The sequence below is a fragment of the Gracilinanus agilis genome, chromosome 6 (assembly GCF_016433145.1).
Source record: "Gracilinanus agilis isolate LMUSP501 chromosome 6, AgileGrace, whole genome shotgun sequence".
In the NCBI taxonomy this organism is placed as follows: Eukaryota; Metazoa; Chordata; class Mammalia; order Didelphimorphia; family Didelphidae; genus Gracilinanus; species Gracilinanus agilis.
The window spans coordinates 92,992,703-93,012,553 of NC_058135.1; the positions used below are offsets into that span (position 1 = coordinate 92,992,703).

At 39.1% G+C, this 19,851-nt stretch overlaps 1 protein-coding gene across 1 annotated transcript in view; it reads right to left on the reverse strand.

Annotated features, from left to right (window-relative positions):
• Window positions 1-19,851, reverse strand: part of GALNTL6 (polypeptide N-acetylgalactosaminyltransferase like 6) — a 1,524,971-nt gene that overhangs the window by 13,959 nt on the left and 1,491,161 nt on the right. Inside the window, exon 11 of the mRNA XM_044680037.1 lies at window positions 9,219-9,368. Within this exon, the coding sequence (XP_044535972.1) occupies window positions 9,219-9,368 (150 nt within the window). The remainder of the gene's footprint in view (window positions 1-9,218; window positions 9,369-19,851) is intronic.

Genomic DNA, 19,851 nt, shown 5'->3' on the forward strand with positions numbered 1-19,851 from the left:
TGCCTGTCCACAAGGTACTTATATTCTAAGTGGAGAAGAGACTGTAATAATAGGGAGCTGAAAAAGGGGGGAAGAAGGATGTTAGCTATCAGGGAAGTCTTATGGAGTCCTGGTTCCAGGTTATACAAGCCAAAAGCACACATATCACTTATTCTGGGGGGAAGAGTGGGAAGAAAAGGTGAGATTATTTGATTTTATTTTCATAACAGCCATGTGAGGTAAATTTTATAGATATCTATCCTTAGTCCTATTTTTAAGATGAAGAAACCAAGTCCAAGACAGATGAAGAAGGATTAGAGAATCAGCATCTCTTTCTATTTGGACACATATCTCCTATGGCTACAGATCTCAGGGTGGATCTGGGGTCCCAGTGACATCAAGGTTTTACAATATAGTTCCCTGAGTAGACCTCAGTACCTCAGATCTCTCATGGAGAATTGATAGACAAGAATAAGGATTTGGAGGTGAGAGGACATGCCAAAAATGGCCTAGAACCTAGACTGCTGCTTGCTTCCTATATGATATTATGTAAGTCATTTAACCTTGCTGAATCTTAGACTGCTAAAGCTATAAAATATGAAGATTGACCTTGATGATTGCTAAGATCCCTTAAAGCTCTAAATCACCTAATCACAACCATTTAAATCTAACCCACATCCTCATTTTACAGATGTGGAAACTTAAGTGAAATAAGGTTAAGTGAAATATTTAATATCACACAAGTAGTATGGGTATAGAGCCAAGAAGCAGGTATAAATCTATAGCCCTTCTTGCTCTGATTCTACAGGACCTTTTCTAATTGGCTAAGCATGGAATTCAGAAAGACTTTATCTCAGAGTAAGGGGTAAAAGAATACCTTTGAGGGAGAGCAGCCTAATTCAGCACTTTTAGCTGTTAAGTGTAGTGGGTAAAATGGCAAATCGAGCAGAGGTTATCTCCAACTCATGCAAAACAAACTGTTGGTGGCATATTTGATTAAAAAATGAGGTTTTAGTTATGAGCAAAACAAACTCAAATAATGGAAATAAAGGGAAGGAAAAGTATAAGAAAGAAAGTTGTAGGAAAGTACACAATTAAGTATCTAACTGTTAACATGAATGGGATGAGTTCACCCATAAAGTGGGAAAGGGTAGCAAAATAGATTGGAAATCAGATTCCAAAACTGAAATACACTTGGAAAAGATATAAAGACTTCAAATAACGGGTTGAAACATCATCTATTATGCTTCACCTAAAATAAAAAAATGCAGCTAGTAATCGTCCTCTCAGAAAAAAAGAACAGGGAAAATCCAGAGATTAGCAAGGACAGGACATTTTACTGAAAGGCAGCATAAACAGTGAATTGATATTCTAAATGTATTTCCCAATGACAATAGAAAAATTTCCCAACTCTGCATGGTACCTTCACAAAAAAAAGAACAACAAAACCTATCATGTATTAAGGAATAAATATCCAACAATTATGAAAAAGTCAAAATATTATCTTCCTTATGGACCAAAATATAATAAAATTGTATTCAAGTAAAAAAAAAAGGTTGACCAGTCATGCTAGCTCAATTTAATACTTTTTCTATGTAGTTCATAAAACATTAAGTAATTCCCCACTCCACCCCCTTCCTTTTTAGGTCATGACCTATTATTTCATTGGTATGGCAGAGGTTGGCCAAATGTGACTGTGATTCAAAGGTCAAATTGCCTGGGAGTCAAGATTTTTTTTTTTAACATTTTAAATACAATAAAGCTTTATTTAAAAATGTAAAAAATCTCTCCCAATTTTTAGCTCATGGACTATATGAAAACAGGCAGTTGTCTCTTGGTGTGATAACTTCCTCTTTTATTGCTTCTTGAGAACTCATCAATCACTTACAGTGTAAGCATGTTAGCTTCGGGGCTGGGGAAAGGGACAGAAGGGGCAGGGAAGTACCCCGAGAGAATAAGGGACTTATGGATGGTCACAGTGCTAGAAGTAGGACTTGAACTCTGATTATAACTCCAGAGTTTTTGCTGTTGGCCAGCTCACTTCCCACTCTGCTTCTACAAATATGTAGTTGTTACTAAAAGTCTGAGACAGGAATTATTCCTTCTCAGATGAGATGGGAGGAAACCTTGGTTCCATATCTGTGCCCATCTTGACTAATGCACTCTCTCACACATGCATTTATCATGCTGTATCTCCACATAATTGGGCCATCCATCCATTTTTTAACTGTTTGTCTACATTCAAACTAGACAGTAAGTTTGTGGTGCAGAGCCTCGGCCCCTGTGGGTGTTCAATAAAAGGTAATTGAATTATACTGTCTTCTTCCTAGCATGCTTTACTCATTCTTGGTGCTCAATCGATACTAAATAAGCATGATTTAAAGCAATGAGAGGGTGGCGATACATCTGGCATCGTTATGGTTGCTAGTGTTTTGAGCAAGACAGAATGAATGTGAGAGACTTTTCAGAGCAGTATCTTGGGCCTTTATGTGACGAAGAAGTTACCTTGATCATTAGGAAAAATGCTGGTTCAGAAGAGAAAAGGTCAGATAAGAGGAAATGCCAAATATTCCGTCCTTTCAACATTGACTGCTCTATTGCTGCCAAATCACTCCATCTTTTAAAATCTTATCAGCTTTTCTGGCTTGATGTTATTTTTGAGATCTTTCTAGGGAAGTTACTCTAGAAAGATGTTTAATGGTATTAAACATTGTCCTAAACTTTCCTCCTTGATCTTTGTGGCTAAGCTTTTGCAATATGCTTTTGGGGATAAGGGAGTGCTTTTACCATTAGAATGGCAACCTCTCTGGCATGTGCTGGGTCATTTGAAGGAACTTGTAAATGGAAATTGGTGAAAATGTTGAAACTTCTTGATTCTTGGCTCTGGTTTCATCAGACCTCTAACCAGGGCAGGGAAATTAGTGCTTTGTTGAAATCATCAAACTTTAGGGGATGGGGGGGCAGCTGGGTAGCTCAGTGGAGTGAGAGTCAGGCCTAGAGACAGGAGGTCCTAGGTTCAAACCCGGCCTCAGCCACTTCCCAGCTGTGTGACCCTGGGCAGGTCACTTGACCCCCATTGTCCACCCTTACCACTCTTCCACCTATGAGACAATACACCGAAAGTACAAGGGTTTAAAAAAAAAATTAGGGGATGGGGGGGCAGCTGGGTAGCTCAGTGGATTGAGAGTCAGGCCTAAAGATGGGAGGTCCTAGGTTCAAATCTGGCCTCAGACACTTCCCAGCTGTGTGACCCTGGTCAAGTCACTTAACCCCCATTGCCTAGCTCTTATCACTCTTCTGCCTTGAAGCCAATCACAGTATTTACTCCAAGACAGAAGGTAAGGGTTAAAAAAATTTAAGGGATGCTGACAACTCTCACTTCTTCAATAGTATAGAAGCAATTGAGATTAGAATCCTTGTTTCTTCTCCCCCACCCTCTGCATGGTCATAGATGAGGTTCTCATAAGGTCCTTCTGGGCAATCTTTCTTCTCAACCCCAGTGCCTTCCATGAACAGTTTTTCCAGCAGACATTTGCAGCATCCTGTCTCCTGTCCCAGGTCTCTCCTTTCTCCACAAGTGAATTTGTTTTCAAAGTTACTTTAAGTTTCTGTTTCATACTGCTTGCATTGGGGATATTTTTTTGAAGTTAACCCCAGAAGCTTAAAAAAAAAGTCCTGCTTCTGGTTCTGGGAGCCATCAACAAATGATTGATACTATACCTTAGATCTGGTATCCAAAGGAAAGCCAATCCCATGGACTCCAAGACCTAGTTCTGGGGTCTCTAGGGAGCTCAGTATATTGAGGGGACATTAGGAAAAAAATAATTCTTATTCTTTTTTAGTAACTCACTACTCTATTCTTGAACTTATGAAACAATTAGAAAAAGGTGAAAGAAGGGACTGAAGTCTTGTTATCATGAAAAGACCCTGTCAATAAACCTGGTTTTTTAAGTTTAATAATTTCCTATTGTGATTAAGAACTTAGATTTAGAGCTGGGAGGGATCTTTGTGATCATCTTGTCCTGCCTTTTTATTTTATAGATGACCTTCTAAGGTCAGGTGACTTGCCCAAAGTCACATAGTTTATAAGTGTCAGTCAAGAATTCTACTTCATATCCATACTATCCCCCCTCAAAATATAGACTGAGATTCAGAAGGGACCTTGGAGGTCATCTAATCTGGCCCTTTCACTTTAGAGCTAAGGAAACTGAGGCCCAGGGAAGTCCATTGGACTGTACAAGGTCATAAAGATAAAAAAAAGAGATGAGGTTTGAAGCCAGGCCCTCTGCCTCCAGAGACAATATGCTTTCCACTTTACCATGCTGCCTCATATCAAAATATACCAACAAAGGTCCCCAAGGAAGGCAAACTTGGATGGTCTAGAATGGGGCTAACAGTCTCGAGTAGCAGAACTCCTCCCTGCCACAGAACCAGATTAGAATATATTTAGGAAATGTTGAGCAAAAGAAACCAAACAAAAACACATTACAGTGTAGATGATGCTAATTTGTGGTTTTTCTCAGGCAATAGTAGCCTTAGAGATCCCAGAAGGACCCAAAGCAGGAAAGAGTTTTAAATGCAAATTCCTGCAGATAGCTTTAATTCCCAGAAGTCTGTATGCCCATATAGTTATTTATCTCCTCCATTTCTAAGGGTCTGCAAGTTCCTCCATGAAAATAATAGCACTTTTTCTTGGTTTGATGGCATAGCATGAGTCATTTGTGATACAAGTAGACATTAATAGTTGCGATGACAAGTGGTCTTTTCCTGGGGACCAACATGAGGTCTCTTGCACACAAGATCAATGACTTCTCAGTTGCTGATGTACCAGAAAAGTCAATGCATTAACATTTTCAAAAATGTCACCTACTTCCATGGCTACCCAGGCTACAGAAAGTCAAATAGCAAATGCATTTGACGTCTCCAGTCACTTACTACTATATAATTCTCTTGAAATCTCATCCTATTTTTGCCAAGTGGTAAAGTGTGGGAAGCCAATAAGAGAATAGATAAAAATCGGAGACTCCTCTTTTGACCCCTTTTGTGATCCTTGTGATTTCTTGTTGAAAAGTATTCTGGCCTTATTGAAAAGCTTTAAGTTTCTAGCAAACCTGAATTTAAAGGGTTAACACTGTTCCCCTTTGGCCAGGAATGCAGCTGCCTGGTAAAGCCAAGGCCAAAACCTTAGCAAGGGCAATTCAACCCTGAGAAAAATATTCCCCGACTTGGCTTTCTGATAAGAACCCAGTTAAAATTCAGCCTTGGCCTTAGTCTGTTCTGAAGCCAATGCTTTCTGTTTTGATGTGACATAATTTGTAACTTCTGCGCATCTGCAAAGTTTCGGGGGTGTTCTTTTGTGTGAAATGAGTCTTGAAATATATAAACTCCATGCTCCTGGAGATAGAGCTGGAAGCATGAGCTAAAAGATGTTCAGTGTCCCTTATTTCCTTAGATTTCGAGAGTAAAGCTATTTTTTTTCTAGTATGAGGGACTATGTGTTATTTCTTTCTCTCTTTTCAGTTACCTTCTTAGGTGGCTAAATAGAACACACAGCTATATGGTACTTGCATGCATGAGTATTCACCAGGTGAAAAGCTTAGGGTGAATGTGCAGAAAACCTCTCTGCCTTCACTGCTCACCTCTCTGCTCCTGTAAATGAGGGAGAGGCATCAGATGATCTCTGATCATCTCGTGAAGATCTCTTCAAGCTCTGTGATCTTAACCCAGTGGCTCAGCATAAGTAAACAATGCTGTGGGGTTTGAAAGTGTCTTTTCTTCCTTTATGGTGTAAGCTTAAAATTAATATACAATATCTCCAAGTATTATATTTAATAAGATTTATTAATAATAACTTGAATTAAAGGAAAATAAAAAGCTAGAGGAAAGAGGGAGCTAACCTAGCTGTGGTTGCTGGAGAAGAGAGCAAGAGGGTGGAGTTATACACAACTTATTTACCAAACGTGAGGATGCAACATGGATGAAGGGAAAAGGACTCTGGGAGTCCAAGGGTTCAAGATTTCTAATTACACAATGGGGACAGTTATTTTGAAATTCAAGGGAACTGACCCTGGATCTAGTTTCTGTTTAGTTGTGACTGGAGCATTTTCTTGACAGAACAAAACTTCAGGTAAATTATTATTATTATTATTATTAGTAGTAGTATTAAACCTTTACATTCTGCAGGTAAGTATTCCAGGGCAGAAGAGTGGTAAGGGCTAGGCAATGGGGGTTAAGTGACTTGCCCAGGGTCACACATCTAGGAAGTGTCTGAAGCCATTTGAAACTCCAGTCTTTAGGTCTGGCTCTCGATCCACTGAGTCATCTTGCTGCCTCAGAGAGCTCTTTATTTTTCTGCTGCCTTTAAATGGGAGATTCTACTATTAGCAAATTTCTATCTGCTAAGACAATAATTAAGACCAAAGTCTAGAACAGTGGTTCCCAAACTTTTTTGGCCTACTGCCCCCTTTCCAGAAAAAATATAACTTAGCCCCCTGGAAATTAATTTTTTTAAAATTTTAATAGCAATTAATAGGAAAGATAAATGCACCTGTGGCCTTCACCACTCCCCCCCCCCACATCTCTGCAGCACCCACTGGGGGGGTAGCACCCACTTTGGGAATCACTGGTCTAGAGGCAAAGTAGTAGGTCTCATATGCCTAAGGAAAGAGACAATCTGAATTTAAGGCTCAACAAAATAATAAAGTAAAAAAAAAAAAAAAAGACATGGTTCAAGGGAGTCCCAAAACTAAGTTAATAAGAGTTTTACCATATTTGAACTTAGGGAAAGTGTTTTAAAAAATCAATTTTATTACTTTTTTACTTTACTGTTAACTCAATGAAACATTGTTTTTCATTTATTCTGAATTTTGCTATTTGCAGTATGTTGGAAAAATTACTTTTATTTTCCTGGGCCCTAAGGAAGACTTTTTTTTTTTTCTCAGTTAAGTTCCAGCTGCCAATTTGCAAAGAGCCAATGACTGCATCTAGGCTGGAGAACCAGCAGGGGAAGGTATGAACAAGGAGGTAGGCTGGTGCCTGATTGAGACTGAGAGAAGATAGATAGCTCAAGTGGTACCATTAATGTTAAAAGGCCTAGAGAAAGGCTTTCCCACATTGGAGGGTTTAGAGGAGGACTTGGACGAGGATGGATTGCAAAGGGAAGGTGCAGATTGGTTGTGGTCTGCCCTGAAGGAGAGATTATCTTTATGTGTGACTTTGTGGATCTCCTTAATAGTTGTAGTAGAATACTATAATCTCTGTGTGTCACAATTAGTTTTCAAAACAGCACTCAGCTGAAGAATCTAGTACATGGAGGAGTGGCTGAAAATTCCCTTCTTCACAGAGAGAGAGTGCTGCCAATCACAGCATTTCCCAGTGGATGGTGGGCAAAGTATTTGGTGACTTTAAAGACAGCTGCATAGCTGAAACTCAGCTGGAGTAAAGATGTGATATGTGGTGGAGAGTAGCAGAGATTGTAATTCCTGGGTGGCAACAATGGAGAAGGATGCCAGTTTTGGAGCATTGGGGACATGGTGTCTGGGAGAAGACCCAGAAGAAAAGATGACATCATAAAAAGACATCAGCAGCATCAGAGCAACGAGTTGTCCTTCCAAGTGTGTACATTGGACATGTATTTCTCTATTTGAGTGTCCTGGCCACATGTGTATCCTGCAAATATTATTGTTAGAGATTGAGTTTTAGGTTCATGAGGGAAGTGTTCTGTTCCATTTACTACTGTGGTATTTCATGAAAAGACCTTTGCCTTTAACTAAACATCTTTTGGCTGGCTGTTACAAATGATCACCCTGGACAAGAGCTCCTAGGCTGTGATTTGTAGAAGATTCTGACCCACAAAGTACCTTGAATCTAGAGAAGTCCTCCAGAGGACCAAAGGTCCTGGGTGCTAATATATATATACATATTACAAATGTATTCAGTATGTATGCTTGCTAGGCAACATAATATCTGAATGATATAGTTTCCATTTGGCAAGAATGTCAGAGAGAACTGACATCAACAAAAATAATTATTTAGAATCTATTCTCTCTTATTTTATGAAATCTTTTCTACAATCTATTATTGTAAAATTATATTTCTAGCTGATTTCTAATACCTATCACAAACAATTAAATTTAATGTTGTTTTTCTGGATTAAATTGTTCCATTGCAACCATGAAAGTGACATTCAGATCATATTAAGGGACTGTTAGACAATGGAATTAAGCCTGATATAATTAAAATGTGACATATCTGTGGCTAACTCATATAATGATAGCAAAAGTAATAATCAAAACAATGCTCATTCTCCAAATTCCAAGGAATGAAAAGCTTTCAATATATCTAGACTTAGAGGAAGAAATCAAAGCCACATGGGAACCAAAAATGGCACATGTCATCCCTGCCATCTTATCTACCATTGGATTTCTTGCAAAAGTGCTTTCAGGGTGCCCACAAGATGAGTGTATAGCTCCAAACTCATCTAATTAAAAAAATTATACATCTTTGCAATAAATTGCCAAACTATAATAGCTGGGTCCATTACAAATTTGTCTTATAACTATACCTGGGCACTCATTACTATAAGGCAATCTTTTTATACTTCATTAATTAATTATTATACTCTCTTCAGTGGCTTTTCCAAACCTTTTTTTCCCCTTCTCAAACCTTCCCTACTTCCTCTTCTTTACCCTTTCAGCTGAGAGCCTTCCCTTATATTTTGTTGAAAAAATAATCTGGGCCATTCACTAAGAGCTCCTCCTTTCCCCCCTCATCTTACATTACCCAAATGCCTTCTACCACCCTCTTTTCCTTTACCTTGATCTCATAAAGAGGTGGCCCTTTTCCTTGCTAGAGCAAACCCTATAAATGCACAAGTGATCACATTGCATCCCATCTCCAGCAGATTGTCCTACTCTCACTCATCTTCAATGTCTTTCTGTCTATTGGTTGTTTCACTATTGGCTATAAATATACTCAGATCTCTTCCATCCTTAAAAAAAACTCTCATTTGATTTATCCATCCTCATTGTCATCCAGGATCTCTCCTCTTCATGGCTAAATCCCTTGAGAAATTCATTTATTCTATAGCTGAGACAACTGAGGCAGACAAAGTTTAAGTGATTCGCCCAGGATCCCACAGTGAGGAAGTGTCTGGGGCTGTATTTGAACCCAATTCCAGGTCCAGTACTTTATCTATTACACGACCTTGTTGCCTCTCTGGGCTTGGGATTGTGACTTACCTTCCGATAGCCCCAGTGCTGGTTGCCCTTCATGCCATGACAGTCATAGAGGGTGACAGGGCTACTGTGGGAAATGGCATCAAAACAAAACTTTCGGGTGTGGAGTGGTTCTCCAGGTCGCACGTCTTCCCGCCAGCCAAAGGTGAAGAGCTGGGGAAAAAAAAATAACATGTCAGGAGATTTTGAGGTCTAGTCAGGGATGTAGACCAGGGAGAAAATTTATTTTCTCAGTCTAAAACACTTTCCTTTGTGGTCAGCCATAGAAAGGGCCATTTGAACATTTCCAGCATCTCAGAGCACTGGGCCTGAAGGCAGGAAGACTCATCTTTTTGAGTACAAATCCAGCCTCAGACACTTACTAGCTGTACAATACCAGGCAAGTCACTTAACCCAGTTTGCCTCAGTTTCCTCATCTGGAAAATGATCTAGAGAAGTAAATGGCAAACCACTCCAGTATCTTTGCCAAAAATATTCCAAATGAAATTATGGAAAATTGAACATGACTGAAAAATGACTGAACAATAAAAACATCTTTGGGATATTGATCAAAGCATCATGAAAAACTTCTAATATCCAACAACCAAACTGCTGGCCCCAAGGAGAGAGAGAAGATAGAAGTGAAGATTGAAGTCAAGTTGGGAAGTCGATGCTACCTAACAAAAGGACAAAGTCTTTCTCTCTTTTTAAAATTTAACCCCTTTTTCTTTTAAAAATATTTTAATAGTTATATTTAAAATATATTTTAATATTTAAAATTTAAATGTTTAAAAATTTAAAAATATCTTATTTTCTTCCTATTACATGGTAAAACAATTTTTAACATTCCTTTTTTAAGTTTTGATTTCCAAATTCTCTCCCTTCTTCAGACTCTCTCTCCTTCCTTCCCTCCTTTCTCCCTTCCCTGAGACAATCTGATATAGATTTCACACGTGTAATCACATAAAACATTTTTCCATACTAGTCATCGACAGAGCCTTTCAAATTTCCACTTGAACTCATATTCAGATACTGTCCAATCAGCCTAGTGAGAACTCCTTTCAATTCAACAAACATTCTGAAGTATGGACGAGGTGCTAAGCACCATGGGAGGTGTTGGGGGACACAAAGATAGAAAAAGAAACAGTTCCTCCCCTCAAGGAGTTTTCATTAAACTGAAGGTGGGGTGGGGGAACAACATGGATGCAGATAAATATAAAAAATAAAATGAATGTAAAATACTTTTTTTAAGAGGAAGGAAAATAATTTTTTAAGAGAAAGAGCATTAAGAAAAGGAGAACCAGAAAGGTTTTCATATAGAAGACAGCACATGGAGTGAACCTGGAAGGGAACTGATGATTCCAAAAGGCTGATGTGAAGAGGGAGTGCATTTCCAGCATGAAGAAGGGCAGAGACAGGCATAGAAACTGGAGACTGGATGTCATGTGTGGGTAAGAACAAACAGGACTGATTGACTAGATCGTAGAGTGCCTTGACTTGTGGAATAAGTCTAAAAAGAGGCATGAGAGTTGGGTTGTGAAGGATCTGGCTTTGCAGTGTCAAACAGAGGAGTTAATTTGTATTTTATTCACGGAGGCAACACTTCTCGTGCAGGGGAATGCTATGGTCAGATGTGGACTTTAGGAATATAAATTTGGCAGTCTATAGAGAATGGAGTGGCAGCTAGGGGGCATAGTGGATAGAGAGCTAGGCCTACAGTCAGGAAGATTTGTTTTCCTGAGTTCAAATCTGACTTCAGACATTTACAAGCTATGTGATCCTGGACAAGTCACTTAACCCTGTTTGCCTCAGTTTCCTCATCTGTAAAATGAGCCTCTGAAGGAATACTTCATCATCTTTGCCAAGAACACCCCAAATGGAGTTGCAAAGAGTCGGACATGACTGAAATTTCTGAACAATAAATAGAGGCTGGATTGGAGAAGGAATAGGCTGGTTTTTGGGGTGCCAATCAGGAGGTCATTGCAACAGTCCAGGTGGGAGGTTATAAAGGCAACAGCGGTGTGAGCAGAAGGGAGAGAATTCTAATTTAAAAACAAGCTTGACACAGTAGAGAAATGAACAGATTTCAAACAGGATGGAGCTGAGGAGGAGAAGTGCAGGAAAATGAATCTGGGGAGGAGGCCTGTTGTCTCTGGAGATATTAGGCAGAGGCTGGCTAGCCATCTGTCAGGAGCATAGCGGGGAGCAGCAGTGCAGCATGGGGCTAGAGGCTGGAATCTGCAACCTCTAAGAGCCCTTCCGGACATGGAGATTTTATCATCTCCAATGCAGTAAAACAAAAAAAGAAGAAAAGGAAAGAAAATGAGGAAGGCTATTGTGCAAAGAAAACAGAAATAAACCTGGGATCAGAGGGAAATTCGAAACTGGAACCATGGGATTTTTTTTTTTCTTTTTTGGTGGAGAGGTAAAAGCCAGCACATATAATGCTCAGTACAATTCCTTAATATAGTGCAAGGGACAGTTTTAGCTCCTGCAAAGGAAATGGGAAAGTCGAGAAGTTGGCCAGATTCCAGAGGATGATAATGACCCAAAAAATGATTAATTAGTTGGCCAAATAGCCTGCATGAAGAAAAGCTAAGGGTTAAAGGACCTGAAGAAAAGAAGAATGGAAGGGTTACGTCTAAATACAGACCAGAAGGCAGAAGAAGGGACATTGTCTAGGTGGTTGGGGAGTAGCTATTTGCAGTCTCCATAAAGACAGGACAAAAAGGGACACTTGTGCGATAAAAGCTTTTTTTAGCTGAGACATTTGAAAGAATTTCCTGAAGGGAGATCATGGTGGACTCTTTTCTGGGACGTTTAAAAAAAAAAAAGAAAGGAAGCAGAAATGGCTCCATTTCTTCATTAATTAATGTTTATTCTTTCCAGGAAGTAAAGAAAAGATCTCTCAAGGACCTTGCCAGTTCTGGAATATGATGTTTATCTTAACTTTTAGGCTTAAGTGCTCTCTACCAGTTCCCAAGCAGATAATTCACAAGGATTCATCTCCATTTATATATATTAAAAAAATTTCTTTTTCCTGCATTTATCTCTATTTTGCTGCCTCTTGGTGGGCCTCCTTTAACTGCCTCTCTAACTGTTTTTTGGTGGTCCAATAGAATGTGAGCTTCTTGAGAGTTAATACCAACATAGGCCTTCAGCATTTGCAAATTTGATTGTTACTCAGTGAGGAACATATTCTAGCATCCATTTTATTGATAAGGAAACTAAACCTGAGAGAAGCTGAGGGGTTTATCTATAATCACAAAACTAGTAAGTAGCTGAGGTGGGATTTGAATCCTGATCTTACAGACTTCGAGTTCATTTTTCTATCAGTTCTACCTGGGTGCCTCTCTATCACACTACTACTAACCCCCATTTCTAGAATACTTTGAAGCTCATGAAATGATTTCTTCTCTGCTATCTTGTGAAGCAGAAAATATTAAGATGGTTATCTACCTTTTACAGATAAAGAAATCGAAGCTTGGAGAACATCAAATGACTTGCCCAGTATTCCATTGAGTATCAGAGGCAGTATTTGAACCCAGGAAGCTAAGTGGCACAGGATAGGGTGCTGTCCCTGGAGTCAGGAAGACTCATCTAATCAAGTTCAAATGCAGCCTCAGATATTTACTAGCTGTGTGGCCCTGGACAAGTCACTTAACATTGTTTGCTTCATTTTCCTCAGATGTAAAATAAGCTGCAGAAGGAAATGGCAAACCACTCTGATATCTTTGCCAAGAAAACTCCAAATGGGATCATAAAGATTTGGACACAACTGAAATGACTCACTCACAAAATTCAGACTCCCAACTCTTTACACTCTCCCAAACAAAATACTATCGTCCTAATGAAGCAAAAACTAAAGGCCACTTAAACTCTGTACACAGAACACTGTGCCCTTTGTCTTCTAAATGGCCTTTAAAAGAACTTTCCCAAGTTTGTCTTCCCAGTCTCTCCAGTGCATTGCGCAATGTATACGAAGTATTTGTAGTCACTGGTATGTATATTTTTTAAGCTTGGGTGAAACTGGGTCAATTTATTTTAGTAGGATAAGCCATATTACCAAAGACATTATTGGCTGGGACAGAAATCTCCTAGATTCTAAAAACAACAACAACAACAACAACATTTCTCTTGCTGCTGCATTAAAAGAATTCCTTTTTCCATGAGATATTTAACTCGGATTGCAACAAACCTTCGGGATAATCAATGTTCCTTGACTTATGTTCTTGAATCATCCCATATGCTTTAGTTCCATATTGGAAGGAGCTTTTGATTTGTAGTTGGAACTCTAAACCTGGCTTGGCTCCTTATTACCTGGGTGACCTTGAGGAAGTCATTTCCTTCTTTGGTCCTCATCTATAACATGAGGGAGTTGATCGTCAGCTTCCCTTCCAGCTTCCTAGGTTCCTTTTGGAGTGACTTGGTATTCACTGATTTTTGTGATGTTTCTACTCATTTGAAACAGCTTTATCACTGTATAGACTTTTATCAAATAGAAGAATCTCTGTACTGTTGGCCAAAGCTTGTTGCTGCCAATGTAAGGAAGGAGGCAAATGGTAATGGTGGGTAGCCTAGCTACAAGCCAAGGCTGAGAATTTCAAAAACAATTGCAAACTACCAACCCAAGGACAGAAGTGAGATAAGTGGGGGATTAGGAGGATTGGGAAACAGTAAATCCACAAGAATGAGTAGGACTGGAAGCCCGACATAGAGCTGGTCAGGTTGGGAAGTAGATCAAATCAGAAAGTCAGGCAGTCAGGCAGTGAGGAAGTATTAAATTCTTATTTTGTGAAGGACATAATGCAGAGCCCTGGAAATATAAAGAAAGGCAAAAATGCAGTCCTGGCTTTCAAGAAACTCACACGTGAGTGGGAGACGACAGAGAAGCAACTATTTACCCACAACATATATACCTGTATATGGAAGGTGGTCTCAGAGGAAGTCAGGTAGATAGAAGAATCAGGAAGGAATATCTAGGAGCCCAAAATGCTAAGATGAGAATCTTAGGGATCTATAGATCTTTGAATTTGTTCTTCTTTTCTTTTTTTTTTTAAGGGCTGGAATGAAATCTACTTATATGTCAGATGAACCCCCCAAAAAGCAGAAGTTTTGACTGTGCTATTGGACAAAGCAAAAACAAATATTCACAATATAAAAAGGGATAAACAAGGAAATCACACTCTACTGAGAGGAACCATTGACAGCAGTATCATATCTAAAACCAACACCAGTATCATATCTATATGTTCCAGTATATAAATTCTCAAGGAAAAATTGACTGAACCACAAAACAAAGATAGTGGCAGGAGAATTCGAGAGCCCTTTTTCATGATTGGATAAGCCTAACAGAAAGGAAAATATAAAACTTAACAAATTGATGGAGAAACCAGAACTAAAATCTTTGGGCATCTTCTAAAGGGAACTGCTAAAGAATAAATATATTTCTCAGTACCACAATAAATCCTCACAAAAACTGACCATGAGTACACAAAGATATCACAAATTGCAAAAAGACAGAAACACAAAACATCTTTCACAGAACACAACTTGGTAAAAAAGAAAAAGAGTAATCAGTTCAAGAAGTCCAAACAAACAGAAAGTACAGAATCATCTTTGGTCTCTTTCTGACAAAGTGTTGGGAAGAAGCCACCCTACCCTTGTCCAGCAAAGGCAAGATCCCACCAGACATGGAATCCTAACACCATCAAGAATGGAAGCATGGCATAATGGAAACTGGCTGATCAAAACACCTGGTTCTGAGCTCTGACCCTGTTGTAATCTGTATAAGCTTAGATGAGTAACTTCATGTCTTTGAGCTTCAATTTCCTCAATTGTAAAGTGGAGATGAAAAGCAGCATGGCACAGGGGATTAAGAGATGGTCTCAGAGTTAGGGGAGACTCGGGTTCAGGTCTTGTCTTGGAAACATACTAACTTTGTGGCACTGGGAAAGTCATTTTATCTGAACTGCCTAAGACTCCAAATTGCAGAAGAATTGTACAACTTCATTGATAGAAAGAGATTTTAACCCTTCAGCTTCCTTCTACTAATAAAATGAATGTCTCAGCCAAGGGAAAAATAAGGATAGCAATATTTGTACTAACTACTGCTAGAAAATAGGAGTTTAGGACAACAGGTTGTTAATTGTGAGAATTGAATGAACCATGCTGACTCCATCTTGTGCCTCAATTTTGGAGCTAGTTTAGTTTCCTTTCTATTGTGGGCCTAATCCAAATTCTGTCCTGTAAGGAGAGTTTCCTGAATTGTGGGAATTAGGAGAAAGCATTATTACATTGTTTTAATTTATAATCCTGTGTGGCTGGGAAACTGGATCACCCCTACCCTCTGTTTAGAGATCCATAATCCAGAACCTAGGTTCTATTGACTAGAAATGTGGTTAGATCCTAAGACTGATGAAAGGAGCTTTCTTATAATTGTGCATCTCAAGCAACCTGTATGTCTTAGTTGAAAACGTTCCATACTGATCAATTATTGTTTCCTGGTCATTTGGTTGTCTACAGATGTTTGGGGAGGAGTGAGATATTTCTTTTTCTATATTCAGAGAACTCTACCTGTTCATTCTCACCCTTCCAAACTGGATCTTTTTATCCAATTAGAAACCAGATAATCTAATGTTGCATTGTTTCCTTTTAATTAATTGTTGTTATTTGATTAGTTGTTTTTAATGTACAATTGTCTCTTCTGTATTCAAAGTCTGGTCCTAAACTAGAGAAGAGATTTGGTCCCAATTCAATGGGCAATTGCCATGTATTACTTAATAAATCAATATTTTCAGAAGATTAAACCTTTGTTTCCTTAGTTATTTCATCTTTTGCTCATATCACCACTTTTATTATGAGAACAATATTTTGCAAACCTCAAAGCACTATACACATGTGGGCTTTTATAACGATGTTTTCAAATTCATTATTATAGATGTCCACTAGAGAACTTTGGGCAGCTAGGTGGTGCAATCAATGGAGTACTGGGTCTAGAGCCAAGAAGACTCATCTTCTTGGGTTCGAATCTGACTTCAGACACTTATTAGTTGTGTGACCCTAAGTAAGCCACTTAACCCATTTTGCCCCATTTCTTCATCTGTAAAATAGGCTGGAGAAAGAAATGGCAAACCCTTCTAGTACCTATGCCAAGAAAACCCCAAATGAAGTCATGAAGAGTCAGACATGATTGAAAAAACAGCTGAAGAATAAAAGAGACCTTCCTTTGGTACCTCATTGTAGTGCTTTTGAAGCATACATTAGTGGAAGGAAGCTTTATTGGGTCTTGACATGCCAGAAAGGTTTCAAGTGGAGGTCTAGGATGGCCTAACATAAGGACCAGTCTGGTTAAGCTCATGGTGAACCATCACCAGAGGCTGGCCACCAGATAAGGAACTTTGGTGGGCTCAAGAAAACCATCTACCAAGGCATGGAGAGAAGTTTCAATCTACTATAATGGAGGCAGTACTGATCTATAAAACCATAGCTGTTTTGAAGCTGTAGGAGGGTTACTTCTGAACCATGCTCCCTGCTTTCACTTCCCTCTCTCTAGCATCCTTTTCCTCCTCTCCCTCCCCTAAAACCTTGGACACTTTCCCTGAGAACCACCTCAGGCTCAGGTGAATTAGCTTTTGTCTTATTTTGCTTAGAGCCTGGCCATTCCTTCCCTTCTATTTCCAAACAGGTTCCTTCTCCAGCCCTTTTCTAGCTCCTTTTATGTGCTGTCTTCCTCCTGTTAGTATGTAAACTCCTTGAGGTCAGGGACTATGTTGTTTGCTTACATGTGTATCCATAAACCTAGCAAAGTGCCAGGCACTCATTTTTGTTGTTGTTCACTTGTGCCCAACTCTCTGTGACCCCATTTGAGGCAAAGGTACTGAAGTGGTTTGCCATTTCTTTCTCCAGTTCATTTTACAGATGAGGAAACCAAGCAAAGAGGGTTAAGTGACTTGCCCGGGGTAACATATATAGGAAGCATCTAAGGTCAGATTTGAACTCAGGAAGAGGAGTTAATAATTTAATACTTAACAATAAATTCTCTCTCCTCTTTTTAATACCATTGAGGGAACAGTAGGATACAGTGGAATGAACCCTAACTCTGATTTCAGAGGATCTGAATCCCACCCTTGACAGGCATACTACCTCTGTGACTCTGGGCAAATTATTTCTTTGGGACTCAGTTTCCACATCTGAAAAAATTATGGGATTGGACTAAATGGCCTCTGATGTACTTTTCAGTGTAAGAACTGTAATTGCTCTGACTCTTTCCCAGCATTTAATTGTAGTTCACAGCTGCCAAGGCGATATATTTTCCACTTATTAGAACAACTGTTTTGCTTGTTCATTCACTCAACAAGCATTTATGAAGTATTTACGACGTGTAAGGTGCTATGCTAGTTGTTGTTTAGGATATCACAACAGACAAAATTAGCCTAGGCCTCCAAGAACTTCTTTTTTGTTATTATAGGGATATGACTCATAAGCGGAGAAATCATCCACCTTCCAAACTCATTAACCTAGTGCTGCCACATATTATCTGTATGACCTTGGGTAAGTAACTTCACCTTTATGGTCTCAGTTTCCCATCTGTAAAGTGGAAGGACTAGAAGATGTGCCCTGGGGGTCCATTCCAGCTCTAGATCTAGCCCCCCCCCCCTTAGCCATGTTTCTCTTTATCACATCAAAGACAATTAGCCTATTCTGAAGTGTCAGATATCACTTAGAATTTAAACTCATTTTTTTAACCTTTTACTTTCTGACCCAGTAACAGCTCTAAGATAGAAGGGCAAGGACCTAGCAAAGAGGGCCAAGTGACTTGCCAAGGGTCACACTGCTAGGAAGATATGAATATGAAGAGAGGTCAGATATAAACCCTGGTCTTCTCCACTCCAGACCTGGTGTTCTATCTACTGTGCCACCTAGCTGCACCTTCATCTCATTTTTTATTTTTTAAGGTGACAAATTTTGTTCATAAATTTCGGCAAAATAGTGACAAGGAAGAAGCTTCAAAGCCCATTTTTTGGGGTTCTGGATTTGCTACAGCACCTCTTTATAGGCTGGCTTTATTTATTTATTTATTTGGTTGGGTGAGATTTAATCTTTCTATCTTTTAAGCACATAAAACAACAGTTATTGGCTCAGTTTTTCATCTGGTTCTCTTCAAACTCTACAGGTAATCCTTCAGTTTTGAATCAGACTTGTCAATAATGGATATTAATTATTCCTTCCATTGGGATGGGATGGCCATGTTTTTTTTTTTTTTTTATCAATCCAGACTTTTGATTTTATCAGTGGAGGAAACACTTGTTGTGCAAACTTGCAAACTCCCTCTACCAAAGCAGAAGAAGCCTGGATGGAAAATTTATTCAGTCTTAGAAGAGCTGCCCTAGGACTTGAGGGGTAAGTGATTTTCCCCAGGGTCACATATCCATTGAGTATCAGAGATGGGTCTCAGACTCAACTCTTCCAAGGACCTCTATCCACCACACCAAGCAGCATAGTGAGTTACTGCTATTTCATTAATACCAAGGATGGATGCAGTATCTTCAGTCTTTTTTGGAACACTCTAATGCACTAAATAGACACAGCAGAGCTGATATCGCAGAAACATTTATTGCTTTAATCTCAGATGAATTGAGAAATCTTTATATTTTTCACATGAAAATTATTGTTTGTTTCAACTTTTCTTGAAATACTATGCCCAGTCCTCAGGACTAGAGGCTGATTCCTCCTTAGACTGAATCTCTGATAATTTCATTGTTAGGAGGAACCCATTTATCACAGCAAGTTGTCCTTTCACCATTTATGTTGACTTCAATTTATCTTCATGTCAGCATGGTCACTAAAGATCTTGGGATGGGAGAATCCCTCAGCTTCCATGATAGAAGCAGAAAAGTGGATGCCAAGTTATTTCCCTTTCATGCCTTAATCATCTGCCAAGTATACATTGAAAAAGGCTAAAGATAGGCCACTTAGACCAAGTATTCCTCCTTTTACTATCCTGGCTTCTTTGGGGTCCTAATTTTTATTTTGAGATCTAATATTTCATTAGACATTTATCTGAAAAAAAATCATTTTTGGCCTCTATGGGAAACTAATAAAAAGAAATTATGTAGCATGCTATTAAAAGATGGCAAAGTATCAAACAGATCTGGCTAGCAGAAAGAATTACCCATTTTCCTTTCTTTGCTAACGCCCCTTGTCCTTTACTACACCCAAGGCTCAAAAGATAGAATAAAGGAGCTTCAAATTCATTGGTCTTTGTTTTGGTCTTTTTTGGAAAGCCCCCTTTCCGCAGGGGAAAGAAAGGGCTTGCATTCTTGTTCTCTGAATTAGAAAACTGAATAATCCCCCGACAATGTTTGCTCTGACACTTCCTGTCTCATTTAAGGCGTGAAATCTACAAGTAAAAATATCGGGTTGTGTTGGGCACCGCAGTGAATCCCGCCCTCAGTTCATTACTGCAAAATAAAAGATTGTACTATTTTAACCTCAGAATCAATTTACTGCGATCTGTATTTCAAATATGATTAATTCTTTCCCTCCTGTCAGCCTGGCCTAATCTCCGAAAAGCTCCATCTTCTGGGTCTCGGGAGACTGGAAATCTCTGTGTTAAAAAGCCATTAACCTTTCTACCTCTCGGTTCACCCAAGTG